We start from the raw sequence: 16559 nt of genomic DNA, 5'->3' as shown, positions 1-16559 counted from the left end.
TTTTCGTCTCAAAGACCAAGCCTTAAACCCAATTCACTCTGGAACTCATATCAAATCAAAGTTAATTGCAAGTTGTGTCATCAACTCCCTGAGGCCCTCTTCCAGAATGAAGGACAAACAATAATTATTTGGGAAGTCACTGGGGGATGGTTTGCTTTTTAAAGGTCACCAAGTGGCATGGTTAATCCTTCAGTCATCAGGTGGGAAACCACCCAATGCATTCATCAAGTTTGACTGAGGAACTTCTGCATATGTCCTAAAGCAACAAAAATATGATTTCTTCTTTACACTTCCTTTACAACTTCCTTATAGCTGTTCACAAAGATTCATAGGCTGTCACTTGAAAGAGACTCTAAGATTGCTCTGCTTGGGCCCAGAGGGCAGCAGTCCGTGAAAATTGTTTCTAGCTTATTGTAAGAAAAAGCTCCTGAATGTGGCAAAGGTTACCTCAGGGGACAGTGGATTTCCCCTCACTAAATATCTTCTAACAATGGCTAAAAGGACTACTTGTTAAGAATGTTGTTGAGGGGTCAAGATTAGATGGTTTCTAAAATCCCCTCCAATACTGTGATACTGATATTCTGGATTGAGGAGACAGTTGATGGTATTGAGTTTTAGAGGTTTAGGGGTGCAGGAACCCCAAAGTCACAACATGCAGGTCCTGCCCGAATGAATTTGACCGAAGCCTTCTTCCAGCCAAAGACAAGATTTATTAGAACATCTGCCATATTGGCCAGAATCTTAAGGAATCTGAACAATAGTGAGCTATTGGCTAGATTATAAGAGTCTAGCTTTGGCTAGACTCTTAAAGAATCTGAGCATTGGCTAGCTTCCTAAGGAATCTGAACACCTTAATGGAGGCCAGATGGACCTTATACATAGAAAGACTGTGGGAGGATTCCAGGAGTGGCCAAGTAGTCTGGAGTGACTGGAATGCCAGGGACCTGGACCATGTGGACAAGGGAGAATGGAGCCTAGGATTAAGGGTGGGCAGTGGGGGTGATGGGGTTGGAATCTGGACCCCAGAAAGGAAAAACCCCAGACTTTCCCATATGGCCAAATCTCTGGTGTTCCCCTGCGGCTATAACCCTATCAACTGGATTTTCATTGTGGCTACACCCAATCTTCCCTCCATTGTCTTACCTCCCTATGGCCCCTGGCCATTTCCCACCCTTAATCCTAGCTAGGCTCCATTCTCCCTTGGCCACAAGGTCCAGGTCCCATGAGTTCTGTTCACCCCAGCTTAGTAGCCACTCCCATCCAGATCTCCTTAGGCCTTTCCTCCGGTCACCCCAAACTACTTGGCCACTCCTAGATCCCTCCCACAGTCTGTTTGTATATAAGGTCTATCTCGTCTCCAGTAAGATGCTCAGATTCTTAAAATCTAGCCACTGCTTAGATTCTTCTAATCCAGCCACTGGTCAAATTCTTATAATCTAACCACTGCTTACCCATGTTCAAACTCTTTAAGAGTCTGCCCAATATGATGGATGTTCTAATAAACCTTGTCTTTGGCTGAAAGAAGGCTTGGGTCAAATTCTTTCGGGCAGGACCCGAGTGTTGTGATTTTGGGGTCCCAGCACCCCCGAACCCCTAAAGGCATCGGGATGTAGTAGACAATGGGGGGCTAGGCTTGGGTTTAGGCAATAATGAAAGGCTAGATTTGGCCAAGTGGGAAAGTCCAGGGTTTTTCCTTTTCTGGGTCCAGATCCCAAAGACATGGTCTTTTACTTTTATGGATTCAGATCCGATTCCCATCAATGGTGAGGAAGTGAAGACATTGGGATACAGAAAACTTTTTCATAAAGTTTGGTATTGGGGCAGCTAGGTGGCACAGTGGATAGAGCTCCGGACTTGAAGTCAGAAGGACCTGAGTTCAACTCTGGCCTCAGACACATGATACTCACTAGCTGTTTGACCCTGGGCAAGTCATTTAACCTCGATAGCCTTGCAAACAAAAAAAATACACGTGAGACACTTATTTCAGAAACTAGCTGGCAGAGACAAGAAGGAACAGAATCAATTGCACGGAGTAATGGACTTTAGAAAGAAGTAATAATGCCTCTTCTATAACCAGAGGAAAAGAGAGAACTGGTAATGACGTTGGTGAGTTTTGAAGAGTAGAAGGAATAGAACTGATGAAACCTCAAACTTATCCATGAAAAATGAGGGTAAATTATCTGATTTAAATGTTGTTGTCCTTATTTCCAAAGAGGACCAAAGGCATCATGGGGTGATGTCATGTGTTAACTGGATTTAAGTGAGGCAGGGTTGCACAAAATTGTCAGCCTTGCTTTCTCTTCCAGAGTCATTGAAGTCCAATGGCAAGACAAAAATCAGGATGACTCGTGATGCCTGGGATGCAGTAGACGACCTGGCATCTTCAATGTTTAACCAAGCTCTAAGTGCTCCATAGTACCTACTTTAGCTGCCTTCATGGCCATTGGAAAAAATAGTTCTCATCTGCCCATCTGATTGGGGAAAGTCTTCACATGCTTGGGGTAGACATCCCCCTTACTCACAATGAGTTTGAGGCCTGTTCTATAGGGTGTTAAGGGAGGACTAGCACCTCTGGTATGAGGGTTTGCCGAGCCCTTTTTGGGGCTGCTCCCCACCTTTGGCATCCAACCAGTCACCCAACTCTCACCTGTGGCTCCAAGAAGCTGTAGCATAAACAGCAGCCACACCTCTGTTAAAATGGTCTTGGCAGATGGGCTAAACTAATATATAATAATATAGTAACAATATATAATATTATATGTAACAGATTAATAATGTGGTAATGTTATATAACAATATTATATACTTTACAAATAATATAGTAACAACATTATATATGACAATAATAATATATTACATAATATCTAAACAATATTATATAAACAACATATTATCTACAATATGCAACATTATTACAATATTATATATAATATATATTTGCTGATTGTTTACCTGTCTTGAAATTTAATACAAAGATTGTTTCCCCATTCGTCAGCTTCCCTTCTTATCCTATGCACTATACGGGCCGCACGCCGACCTTCTGCCAGTCGTGCGCCAGTACCCACTTCTCCTAAAAGAAGTACACTGCCAGAGTCTTACCCACTCCTGGGTCTTAGGTCCTCAGCCGGATCACCACACAGAGACAAGCCATCGGGAGGCACCAACACCAGAGCTTTATTCAGAGGCCAACACAGCAAACCATCATAGCAAGCCCAAGCAGCAAGGCCAGAGCAACAGGGCAGGAGCCAGGGGAGCGCACGTGTGTGTTCTGACCATGCTTGTTCCTAAGTACCTACTTAGCCCCTCCTCCCCAGCCCGCTACTAGCCAATGATTGTAGGGTCAGATACCGGAAGGGGCTGTCTGAGTTTAGCACACCAAGGGGGAGGGAGTGACGTAGGAGGCTAGGATTGGATACAGGAAGGAGGCATCTGGGATTGACGCATAGACAAGGGTACGTGACCTAGGAAGTCAGACTCAGGAGGGGACTGGGTCAGTGCTGCACAAAGGGACCCGGAGGTCAGGAAGGTCACAAGAGGCATCTGGGGATGACGTTGCATATAGGGAGGGGACTAAGCAGAGGGAACTCAGTCCTCTGCCATCCCACTCCCACGTGGCACCACCCCTTGCCTCAGGAGCTCAGGCTCGGCTACTTCCTTGTACCCAGCTTATCTCATAGCACTGCCCAATTGCCTCATGGCTTCTCCGTATCCAGCCCATCCCAGTACACACGACTCTGCCTACCACAGTCCCTGCCTCGACTTCCAAAATACCCAGATCTTACCTTCCCTTGCCACAGCGCCCAACCTGGTAGCTGCCAACATCAGACAGTCCCTCACAATGCACCTTAATTTTGTTTGTGTAGAAGCTTTTCAGAAAGTGTTAACTCTTAATATGAATGAGTTTTCTTTAAAGCAGACAACTGCCAAGTTCGTCAAACTGTCTATCTCTGAGCTGTATACACCATCCCCAGCTAGTCATGCACTCATCCAGATGCTACCTATTCAAAAAGAACAAAGCCTGCGGCAATGCAGTTCAGATGAGCTCATCTTTATATCAAAACGCTTGCAAAAAAAGAAAGAAAAGATAAAAGCCTTCTGGTTTTCCAGAGTAGGCAGCACAGAGTAACAGGTCCTATTGAAGTTTCACCTTTCTTCCACTCCAGGTGGCTGAAAGTCAATAGCTCTCTCTAAAGCTCTGATGAATCAGGGTTCCCTCAAGTTGAAGCTGATTTCTTCTGTGCTATGCATACATTCCCAAAGAGGGCAATACCGCCCCCTAGGAGGGGCTGGAATGATAGGGCGGTAGTAGTAGCCTCAGGTGCAATTTGGGGGCATGGAATAAAAATAAGGGGGCGGTAGAAGGATAAGGAAAGAAGATAAGAAAATTTTGAAAAACCATTGGTACATGTTTCATCTATTGTGTAACAGAGTTAAAGTCATAGCGATTACATTATTTTCCAAATAAACACACAAAATGCAGGTTATAACTAATCCGTGGTCAAGTCCACCAACAGGTCTTAACAAGCAAGTGTTGGCAGGTGAGTATGTCACACATTGTTGGGAAGTCCAGCATGCATCAGCAGTAATATGTGCATGCAATGACTTGTTTACAATACAGTTATATGTGTCATCAAAATTTCAATGCAGGAAAAAAACAAATTTACAATAAATTATTAAATTTAAGATGCGTCATTTTTTAAAAATTTATTTTGCATTTTTTAAAAATGATGAGAATTTCAAAAAAAACAGTTAAAGGGTTAAAGAAAGTAGATTTGGGGGGGCTAAATAATTTTTTTAAAGAGGGGTGGGAGGCCAAATAAGTTTGAGAATCTCTGTGCTATAGCTTTTCCTGGCAGGTGTCATCACCTCATCTTCCTTTGCTGCTGCTGCTAGTTCTGGTCTTGCCCTCCTTACTCCATGTGCAATTATTTAAATGAGAGCCTTCTGATCTTTAATGACTCAACTTTTACTTAAAAAGTCACAATTTCTCAAATTTCTGCTATCAAATAGGGAGTCCTTTTTCAATCATAACCCATTCTCCAAATGTTTATATAATTTCTCATGTTCTTAGGTTTACCCTCTTTAGTCATAAAATATGAATATGCAAATTAAGGGAGTTACTCATGTCTTAGCTCTGGAATTCTTGATGAGGTCCTTAATCTCTATTGTGCCCTTGAAACTGTTTCTTTATATTCACATTTCTTTAGGTTTTTTTTTTAATAAATAAAAGCTCTTTCCCTGCCTCTTTATAACATTTAAATGCTTCCAAACAAGTGAGGCTTCACTCCATATTATTAACAAAGAAATCTGAGCCTTCAAATGTATTCCGCAGACCATTTTCTCTCCAAAATTGTGCAAAATCCCATCTGACAGCTGTGATTCTTTATACATATATTTTTAGCAGTTTCTATTAAAACAAAGTTCTTTTTCTAACCAAAATGTTCATCCATAACAATGGCAATACCTTACATTCTTTGACAATTAATACTTACCTCTTCCATTGCCAAAAAACATTTTTCCTGCCATTTTCATATGAAAAGAGCCTGAAAGAGATGGTAAACCTGACAGAGATTAGGAAGGTAATAAGCATTTATTAAGCACCTACTATGTCCCAAGCACTATGCTAAGCACTTTACAAATATTATCTCATTTGATCCTTAAAACAACCCTGTGAGATAGGATGAAGGTGGAGGATTGATCTGGAATCAGCAAACCATAGGTTGCAATGGTCTCCCATAGAGAGGTTTTTGAGGGATGTGTGGTCTTAAGAGGAAATCTAGGTTTTATTTAAAGTAAAGAAACAGAAGGAGTGTTTGATGACCATATTAAGGATGTAAGTGAATCCACTGAGGACAGAGCAGGAGTTCCAAAAGACATGGTAGAATGGCCTTAGAGATGGGTAGGTTGAAATGAGATAATGTATGTACTGTACAAACCTTAAAACTCTATGAACGTCAGCTACTGCTATTCTTTTTTTTTTGTTTTGTTTTTGGGAAATTGGGATTAAGTTACTTTCCCAGGGTCACACAGCTAATAAGTGTCAAGTGTTTGGTCTGAGGCCGAATTTGAAGTCAGGTCCTCCTGACTTCAGGGCCGGTGCTCTATCCACTGCACCACCTAGCTGCCCCAGCTACTGCTATTCTTGATAATCTTAATTGCTCTGTAGCACAGTCCATCAGCTTCTCAGGACAAACTGAACCAATTCTCTAGAGTCAGTTATTTTGGTGCCGTCTCCCCTGCGTACAATGAGGGCAAAAACTTGAATTGTCTTTTACCCCTATCGCCCTTATTCTCATTTTGTGGGCCTTTCCTCTCTTCTCTGCCAGGGCCACTCACTCCCAGTTACCATGAATCACTACCTGAGGGGCAGATATACTTCATTTGCCTTAATTATCCAAAAAAGAACGGGAGGAGGAAGGAAAAAATATATTGGCCCTTACTGTATCTAAATGTCTCCTAATCCCTAATTCCCCTGAACTCCAATCCCACATGGTCAACTTCATAATGGATAATTCCTCCTAAATATCCCCCTAGCCCCTCAAACTCAACATGTTGAAAAGTGAATTATCTTTCCCCCATTATTTTTTTAATGTTTTTAATTTATTTATTATTAATAGTTTTTAATTTTGAGTTCCAAATTCTCTCTGTCTCCTACCCCTCTCCCACCAACTGAGAAGGCAAGTAAGATGATATCAACTATACATGTAAAATGATGCAAAATGTATTTCCATATTAGCCATTCTGCAAAAAAAAAAACCAAAAAAAAAACAATTAAAAGCAAGAAACATAAAGAAAGTGAAAAAAGTATGCTTCAGCACTCAGAGTTCATCAGTTGTCTCTATGTAGGCAAATATCATTTTTCATCACAGGCCTTTTAAAATTGTCTTAAATCATTATCTTGATCAGAGTAGTTAAGACTGTCATAGCTGATCATTGTTACAATATTGCTGTTACTGTGTACAATGTTGTCCTGATTCTGCTGACTTCACTTTACATGAGTCTTCCCAAGTTTTTCTGAAAGCATCCTGCTCCTCATTTCTTACAGCACAACAGTATTCCATCACAATTATATACCACATCTTGTTCAGCCATTCACCAATTGACGGGCATCCTCTCCATTTTCAATTCTTTGCCACCACAAAAAGAACTGCTATAAATATTTTTGTACAAATATGTCCTTTTCCCTTTTCTTTGATCTCTTTGGGATACAGACATAGTAGTGTCACAGCTGGATCAAAAGGTTTACACAGTTCTACAGACTTTTGGGCCTAGTTCCAAATTGTTCTCCAGAATGGTTGGATCAGTTCACAATTCCACCAACTATGCATTAGTATACCTATTTTCCCACATCCCTTCTAGAATTTATAATTTTCCTTTTCTGTCATGTGAGCCAACCTAATAGATGTGAGGTGGTATCTCAGAGTTATTTTAATTTATCTTTCTCTAATTAATAATGATTTAGAGCATTTTTTTCTGTGACTATTTACTAGCTTTGATTTCTTCTTTAGAAAACTGCCTGTTCATATGCTTTGACCATTTACCAACTGGGGAATGGTTCTTTTTTTTTTTGTAATAAATTTGTCCCAGTTTCCTATTTATTTGAGAAATGAGGCCTTTCTCAGAAAAAATTGCTGTATTCCCCCCCCCCCCCCAGTTTCCTGCTTTCCTTCTAATTTTGGCTACATTGGTTTTGTTTGGGCAAAAACTTTTCAATTTCATGTCTTTCCCCCTATTCTTGCCCCTACTCCCAACTTCCCTTTTTCTGTTGATTAGTTAGTTTTGAAACCTTAGAGTTATAGGTTAGCTTTCTGTCTCCTTTACCTGCCATATTCAATTAGCTGCCATGAGCTATCAATTTGACCTTCATAACATCTCTTGCATTTGTCCCCAATTCTGCACTTATACTGGCAATGCCCTCCAATCAACTTTCAGCAGTAAGCACTATATAAATGTTAGCTATTACTGTTACTATTCCTCACTTCTGACCTGAACCATTTTTTTAATTAATCCCTTTTGTTTTTATGCCACGTTCATTTTCAAATATATCCTTTCCCCATTTCCTACCCAGAGAGCCTTCCTTGGAAATAAATATTTTTTTTTCAAAAGTTATCCCCAAATGACAATATATGCAGTATTTCACACTAATAGTCCCCCACCCCTGTAATAAAGGAAAGGAGGTATATTTTCTCAACTTTTCTCTGGGGCCTAGCATGGTCATTATGATTACCCAGCATTCAGCTTTGTTTTGATTTTTTTCTGCCTTTTTTTTTTTTTTTTTTTTTTGGTGAGGCAATTGGGGTTAAGTGATTTGCCCAGGGTCACACAGCTAAGTGAGTGTCAAGTGTCTGAGGTCAGATTTGAACTCAGGTCCTCCTGACTTCAGGGCCGGTGTTCTATCCACTGCATCACCTCGCTGCCCCCAGTTTTGTTTTGACTGTTGCAGATATGGTGCTTATTTTTTTTCTTAATTTTACATACTTCATTCCTTATCAGTTGATATAATTCTTCCCACATTTCTCTGGATTCTTCATATATGTCATTTCTTACAGTGTTAGACACAGTATCGCCTATGGTAAGAGAATAAGTGAATTGTCCAACTTTCAAGCTACAGCTTCTCCCTCTCATCAATGCTTGACAGTTGGGTGGTATAAAGTGGCTTGGGGGGGAGGGGAGGAGAGATTAAAGCTTGTGGTTATGTGAATGGGTTAATGAAAGTGGAAGCTGACCCCAATTGATCCTTTTGTTTCATTATGTTTTTATTAATTTGATTAAACATTTATTCTACCTATCCATAGAATCTTGAGTAATTAGGAAACAGTATGGAGGCTTCAATCTCTTGATTTGATTGGATAATCCATACCAATCTCTAAGGAAAGAAAAGCAGCCACATTCATATAGGTGCCCAGGAGGGAATAGCAGATAACTGAGTATAAAAGGCATACAAGAAAGAGTCCACCTTCTGGTGTTGGGGGGTGTGTATGACAGGCAGGATGGGCACCTGAGTGACGACCATAATCTCAGGGTTCTGAATGCTAAATATGACCAGGCACCTATCACAATACCCACTATCTGTTACACTGCTGCCACAATAACCTTCTTACCCAAGAGGTCTGACTGTGTCACTCCCTTGGTCAAAAAAATCTTCAATGACTTCAACTGCCTCTAACAGTGGTTCACAAACTTTTTCTGGTTGTACATCCCCATCATAGTACATAGCCCAATATATGTATATTTACTCATTTTTAAATTGTATATGTGTACTACTATACTAATAAGTATTAACCTTATGAAACTTACACAAAAATAGAACTTTAAAAAGGATGAGAGAGGGAAAAAAATTTATTAATGGGGGCAGCTAGAATTTGCAAAAAGGAGATAATAGCACCTACCTCCTAGTGTTGTTGTGAGAATAAAATGAGATAATAATTGTAAAGCACTGAGCACAGCGCCTAGCATGTAGTAAGCACTATATAAATGTTAGCTAATAGTAGTAGTAGAAGCAGCAGCAGCAACAGCAACAGTAGTAGTAGTAGTAGTAGTAGTAGTAGCAGCAGCAGTACTAGTGAGAAGAGCTTACTTACTAGGTGCCAGGTACTGTGCTAAGCACAATGACCCTGGAAGGTAGGTGTTATTATTATCTCTGTTTTGTTTTTGTTGTTATTGTTCTGTTGCGTCCAATTTTTCGTGACCCCTTTTGAGGTTTTCTTGGCAAAGATGCTAGAATGGTTTGCCACTTCCTTCTCCAGCTCATTTTACAGATGAGGAAGCTGAGGCAAACAGGTTTAAGTGACCGGCTCAGGGTCACATAGCTAGTGTTTGTGGCCAGATTTGAACTCAGGAAGATAATCTTCCTGATTCTAGTCCCGGTACTCTATGTAGCTTTACCTAGCTGCCCCATCCAACTCCCTCAGGAAAACCTGAGTTAAAATTCAGTTTCAGACACTTACTAGTTGTATGATCCTGGGAAAGTCACTTCACTTCAGTTTCCTCATCTGCAAAATGAGGATAATAATAGCATCTATCTCCCAGAGTTGTGAAGATCAAATTAAATAATATTTATGAAAAGTCCTTAGGCAAACAAACTTTTTCTTAACAAACTTCCTTCATCTCAAAGGGATGTCGTGAGACTCAAATGAGATAATATTTGTAAAAAGCACTTAGCACAGCACTTGGCACATAGAAGGTGCTATATAAATGCTTAACCCCCTACTTAATCCCAGGTCAACCTATTAAAATATAAGCTTATTCAGGGCTGAGACTGTTTAAATTTTTTCTGTCTTTGTTATCTCTAGTGCCTCGTACATAGTAGACATTTAATAAATGTTTGTTTGATTGAACTGCAGGACACATAGATATGCCTGTGGCAAAGAAGCGTGAAAGGCATGATGCAAAATGAAATTAAATTATATCATACAAACACTAAACCTGTGATCCTCCTGGACATTGCTCTTGCAGAGCTACTAACATGATACAAATAATTATACATCAAACTTTTATTTTTGTTAGCAAAAATAAATACCTAATCAGCATAACCATTCTCATCCCCTTTATTTTTGCCTTGCCATAGTCTGGGTTTTTAACAATGTGTTTTGAAAACCACTGAGTTTGTACAGACTGGATTCCCAGTCAAAATTACTCGTGTTACATTAGAATTCAGCCCTTTGGCCTCTGTTATATTGTTGTTGGAGAGATCCAGTCGTTCTAATTCATACATTTTGTCTGTGAAGGTTCTGGGCAGGTTTTCTATACCATTGCAACATAATGTTAACTCTGTCAGTCTTTGAAGACCGGAAAAAATGGGCAGGTTGTGAAACTGGTTTCTGTCCAAATGCAAAAATGCTAGCTGAGTATTATTTACAAATATATCTCCTGGAAGAGTGTTTATATTATTTCCAGAAAGATTAAGAAATTCCAGCTGCTTTAACACTGAGAAGAAATTCAAGGGAAGGTCAGACACCAAATTATTTGACAGGTCAAGCCTCGTTAAGCTAGAATTGCCAATGAATGAGAGGGGAGGAATATTTTGTATCCTGTTCCCAGAAATTGAGAAATGTTTTAAGGTAGGGAGGATAGTGAATGCAGAAAATGGAATCTTCTTGAAACTATTATTGTCAAGGAGCAACTCATTAAGATTTGTCAAGTTTTCAAACAAATTATCTGGTAAACTGCTTATTTCATTATTGGAAATATCAAGGATCTTCAGGTTAGGAAGAGGATCAAAAATTCCTGCCGGGACTGAGTCAAGATGATTACCTGGCGTCAGTAAGGTATCTAGCTGAGAAAGACCCATAAACATATTTACTGTCAACTGTAGCCTATTTTGAGAGAGGTCCAAGTAAGTAAGTCTTTCCAAGGAGGCAAAAATCTTTCCATGGAGCACACTCAGTCTGTTTTCAGCCAAGTTTAGCCAAACAAGTTGTTTTGTGTTTTGAAACAAGGCAGCTGGAAGGTCTGTCAAACTGTTGCCAGCAAGATCCAGACTAAGGATGCTTTTGCTGATGTCATCGAAGGTATCATTCTGCAGGGAGAGTTTGTTGTAGGACAAGCCAAGAAAAGTTAAATTGACAAAAGGCTGAAGGACTCCAGGTGGAACTTGAGTTAAGTGATTCTCATTCAGAAAGAGTGTCTCTGTTTCTTGAGCTATTCCCTGGGGAATGTCAGAGAGGTCGGCAAAGCGACAATCTGTCAGCAAAAGATGGCAGAGGCAGTTCTGGGGGCAGCTAAACTGGGTGAGAGCATTTCCAAAGAGCAGAAAAAACAATCTCCAGATCATCTTTACAACCTGTGTTGTTTGGAAAGAGGAGGGAAAACAAATCAATTTGTTGTTACTCTCTCTGAATAATCATAGCCAAAATAGATTCTCCCCAGTCCAACATAAGCTGCATGAGAGTTAGGACTGTTTTCTGTTTTGTCTTTTAGCACCTTGTAGCTCCCTTGCACATAGTAGGTATTTCTTGGGTTGCATTGGATGGGAGGGAGAATTGGGAATTAGTGAAATTGAGGCCTGGGTTCTAGTCTTGGTTTTACCACTAACTAGCTGGGTGACCTCGGACAAGTCACTTAATTTCTTTGGGCCTCCATTTCCTCATCTGTTAAATGAACTGGTGGTCTCTGTGATCTTGTCAAGATATTAGGAGCTAATATCTAGAGCTAAGGTCCAGCAAACAAGCTGTACCCTGAGCTTGGCATAACAACAATCCTTTGCTCTCACTCTGTGGATGATCTCACCCTCTGGAAAAATCACATAATTTTTGCATTGCTTTGATCTCTATTTCCCATGGGATCCCAGGGGAGCTGGTACTGTAGCCGACATGCTGCAGCAGAAAGTGATTAATCAAATCTCCTGACATGCTAAGTGAACCAAACCAAGCACTTCACTCCTGTTCCTGTCACACTAACTCTGGTTCTGTACCCCAATGAAGATCACAAGATTCACCGACCCTAACTTGAGAGAATCACAAGGCTAAGTGATTCTAATAACTTAGAGACTGTTCCCACAGGACCCAAGAATGCCTGGATTGTCCCAAAAAATGCCAACCATGGAAAGAAACTGTTTACTCAAGACCTAAGAATGACTGTGTTATGGTCCTGCCTTTTGTGGTTTTCACGTATAAAAACCCTGCCCCTGCCATAAGCCATAAGCCCTCCTTCTCAGGAGAACTTCTGCTTGAAAATGTTTTCCTCATTTTGAAATTAAACTTCTCTTTGATTCCTGACTCTCCTGTCTCTATCCTGCTTTGTTCAGCTCTGGCTACCCATAGGTTAGAGACTAGTTTCGGTATGGTTGACAATCTTGAAGATCTCTTCCAGTTCCAAAGTGATATTATTCAATATAATTGATTGGAGTCCATGAAAACACAGTTAGTAAAAGTATGGAGTGAGAATTTACATCTATAAAGTACTTTGAGATAATTAGATAAAAGAAATAACTGTTAAAAATAAAGCATTTTGTGCTTTATGAATGAAAAATGAAGCATTATGTGCCATGGGACTAATTTTTAAGTTTTATGTCTAGACAGAAAAAGGCAGAGTGGATCTGTATTCTGTCCTAGGCCCCCTCTTTTCTTCTCTCTTCACCATAAACAATACTCTCTTGGTAACCTCATAGGTAGCCATGGATTTAATTATCATCTCTAAACAGATGATTCACAGATCTATATAATTGCTTTTGTCTTTAAATTTCTTGGGGACTTCTTTTATTTATCAGATCTGGAATTTGAAGTTCTGTAGATTGGTAAATAAAAGCAGAATTACAGGAATGCAAGAATAAGTAAAAAAATTTGAACCTTTTTAAAAATACATTGTCCAAGTAGACTCTTGGTTTCCCTTGGAAGATGATTTAAAGAAACCAGAACCCAGCTACCTTGGTTAGAATGCAAATTCCTTGAAACCAGGGACTGTATTTTACCTTTCTTTGTATTTCCAACATTTAGCACAGTACCTGGCACAGAGTAGGCATTTAATAAATGCTTATTGATTGATGAATGATTACAAATGGACTACTGCATTCCTCTACTTGTAACAACTAAAGTAATGTCTAGACAGCCAAAGGCACAGAGGATCTGTATTCTGTTATAGGCCCTCTTCTCGTCTCTCTTCTCTATATGCCATACTCTCTTGGTAACTTCATCAGCATTCATTAATTTAATTACCATCTCTATGAAGATGATTCACAAATCTATATATTTACTTCCTTTAAAGCTTAGGTATGACTTACCGTGGTGTTAGATAGGTCTGTTACAACTTCAGAAAATTTCTGTTCACTGAAATTTGCCCACAACAAACCGTTGATATTCACCTGAAATTTCTTTCAGTTCCTTTGGTTAGTTGACGAGTGGATCTCAGATATAGTAATTTTCCCCAGCCTTTGCTGCTATTTTTTTTTTTTTTGGCACAATTCACTTAGAAAACCAGAACGACTGGAAAATTTGAAGTATCCAGAAAACAGAAGTCAATTTTAGAGGTAATGATGCTGATTCATCCAACCAGAAGTCTTGCACTGTTTCGACAGCCCAGAGTTTCCTGTTTCACAAAGCAAACCTGAACACCAAAGAGGGAGCCAAACCAACAGGTTTGTCATTGCAACACAGTCAGTCATTATTACTTAAGATTGGGGGTTCTGCTCTTTATCATGTACAAAAAATAAAAACAGTAGCTATTATCAAGAGCAAATCAACAGTTGTTTTATTTATTTCTCTTTGGATAGTGGAAGAAGAAGTCTCGAGGGCAGTAACATTTTGGGAATTATCACTAGTATTTTGCTCATGGTGTATTTCAAAAGCACCACATAATGTAATACCCTACCCTGAAAACAAACCACTGGCATTTGAGTAATAAGGCTGAAATAATTTTAGGTGCACACAAATTTCATTGCAGAAAAAACTTTAAGAGAATGGATTTTTTTTTTTTTAGGCAATCGGGGTTAAGTGACTTGCCCAGGGTCACACAGCTAGTAAGTGTCAACTGTTTGGTCTGAGGCCACAATTGAACTCAGGTCCTCCTGAATTCAGGGCCAATGCTCTATCCACTGCGCCACCTAGCTGCCCCAAGACAATGAATATTACGTGAATAAACCTTGATTATTCAGCAGAGTTCCTAACCCAGTTTTTCCCCCAGCACAGCCTATTTTACAAAAGTTAGATTAGGGGCAGCTAGGTGGTGGAGTGGATAGAGTACCAGCCCTAAAGTCAGGAGGACCTGAGTTCAAATCTGCCCTCAGACCAAACACTTGAAACTTACTAGCTATGTGACCCTGGGCAAGTCATTTAACCCTAATTGCCTAAAAAAAAAAATTTTTTTTAAAAAGTTAGATTAATTTTAAAGAAGTATAATTAATTACAAGAAAAATAAGATATTTTAACACCCTGCTAACAAATTGACCCATACATTGTGAAATAGATATTGCTTTCTACTTCATGTTTTTGAAAAGCAAGCATAATTATTAGTATATCACAATATAAAGGATCACTGGTTTGGGTTAAATGTAAAAGAAAAAAATAAAAAACATATTGCTAAGTATATTCCAGTTTGATCTAACTGACTTCTTACCCAATTCTTGAAAATTATTTTAAAGTCAGTATTCTTATTTAAGCCCTGTTTTTCCACTATCAAAATCTACACAAACTGAAAAGAATCTAGGAAAAAGATACAAATGGCTTCTTCAAGCTATACGTAGTGGGGAGCTGGACACCAGGGGCCCTGTCCCTGGAGTATGTGCAGTGTATTCTGCAGGCCCCCATGGAGGGCTTGGTGAGCCTGCTTCTGGGCATGCAAAATGGAAGGCTCTGCCCTCTACTTTGGGGCATGAATAGGTCTGTGACTGTTTCATGGCTTCTTACTGTATGGTGAAGAAAAATCTTTTAATTGGCTGCTGAGCCAGAACTGAGTGTGTATACCCAAGGTTCCCATGGAGGAACTCAGTCTCTGTCCTCCCTTAGTCCTCATTAACAAAAAAAAAAAAAAAAAAAAAAAGTTCTTGGGATAGCTAGATGGCACAGTGGATAGAGCACCAGCCCTGGATTCAGGAAGGCCTGAGTTCAAATCTGACCTCAGACACTTGACACTTACTAGTTCTGTGACCCTGGGCAAGTCACTTCACCCCATTGCCTAGTTTAAAACAAAACAAGAAAACCCAAATGGGATCACAAAGAGAAGGACATAACTGAAATAACTCAACAACAACAGCAAAAATGCCGTGCAGGGTTGTTGTGCGAACCAAATGAGATAATTCTTACACATCTTATTAAAGAGATGGTATATAAGCACTTTGAAAGGGAAACATGATCACCAAGAGGCATAGGGATGCATAAATTATAGGCCAGCATACCACAGAGGACTGTTTGAAATCCTGCCTCTGACATTACTGGTTACGAGACCATAAGGGGAATGGAAGAGGTGAATGGGAATGACGCCACAGAGTATGAAACCCCACCACACCCAAGCTCAATGCGTTCCTATGCATAAATCTAGCTTGCATTCATCAAGAACAGGTCATACCAGTCTAAACAAATTTCCTTTCTTGATGGAGTTACTAGATTAGTAGGCCAGAAGAATGCCATAGACAAGGCATAACTTTATTTCAGTACAACAACAATAACTTTTATACAGAACTTAAAGTTCTTCTTTAAAGGTAAAGTTCTGAGAGTCTTTTCCCATCTGTAAATGATAGCATTCAACTGGATGATCTTTAAGATTCCCTTCTAGCTCTAAATCCCATAGCCATTCTGGGACCCCAGGGAAAGCACAGTACATGCCCAAGGAAAGCAACATGTCTTCAGATCAACTTTTGAGTTAAGTTTGGACAGGAGTTAAGAGAGAAACCTTAAGGGGAGATCTTAGGCCTCAGGACATAAAGTCCTTTGCGGAAGAGGCCCTGGGACACAGCCCTCTTGGGAGAAGAAAGGAAAAAGAGGCCCCATATCTTCACCCTCACAGCGGCTGAGAGTCTGCTGTTAAACGGCTGTGGGGTTGGATCAGGAAAGAGCTCAGGTAGAGATGCCAGGGGAAAGAAGCACATCATCTAGTACCTCTCTGTTTTACTCATTATTCTTGTTAACTAA

General features: G+C 39.9%; 1 protein-coding gene across 2 annotated transcripts; it reads right to left on the bottom strand.

The window, feature by feature from the left end:
* Positions 1-10531: 10531 nt before the first annotated feature.
* On the bottom strand, positions 10532-13985 carry LOC114031881 (carboxypeptidase N subunit 2-like). 2 transcript variants are annotated; one of them, XM_027847071.1, is made up of 2 exons: positions 13718-13985; positions 10532-11782 (listed from the first exon to the last, which is right to left on the bottom strand). In XM_027847071.1, exon 2 carries the CDS (start codon positions 11771-11773, stop codon positions 10577-10579), a length of 1197 nt encoding a protein of 398 aa, XP_027702872.1. In that variant the 5' UTR covers positions 11774-11782; positions 13718-13985; the 3' UTR covers positions 10532-10576. The 2 variants fall into 2 exon arrangements, with proteins under 2 accessions (XP_027702872.1, XP_027702873.1); XM_027847072.1 differs by having other exon boundaries at positions 13799-13985.
* Positions 13986-16559: the final 2574 nt, after the last annotated feature.

The sequence above is a fragment of the Vombatus ursinus genome, unplaced genomic scaffold (genome assembly GCF_900497805.2).
Source record: "Vombatus ursinus unplaced genomic scaffold, bare-nosed wombat genome assembly UNPS02015255.1, whole genome shotgun sequence".
In the NCBI taxonomy this organism is placed as follows: Eukaryota; Metazoa; Chordata; class Mammalia; order Diprotodontia; family Vombatidae; genus Vombatus; species Vombatus ursinus.
The sequence above is the reverse complement of the archived record's forward strand: the minus strand, read 5'-3'. Positions and strand labels throughout refer to the sequence as shown.

Bases quoted from the DNA above. Each gene is read 5' to 3' on its own strand.
- LOC114031881 (XM_027847071.1), bottom strand. From the start codon at position 11,773: ATGATCTGGAGATTGTTTTTTCTGCTCTTTGGAAATGCTCTCACCCAG.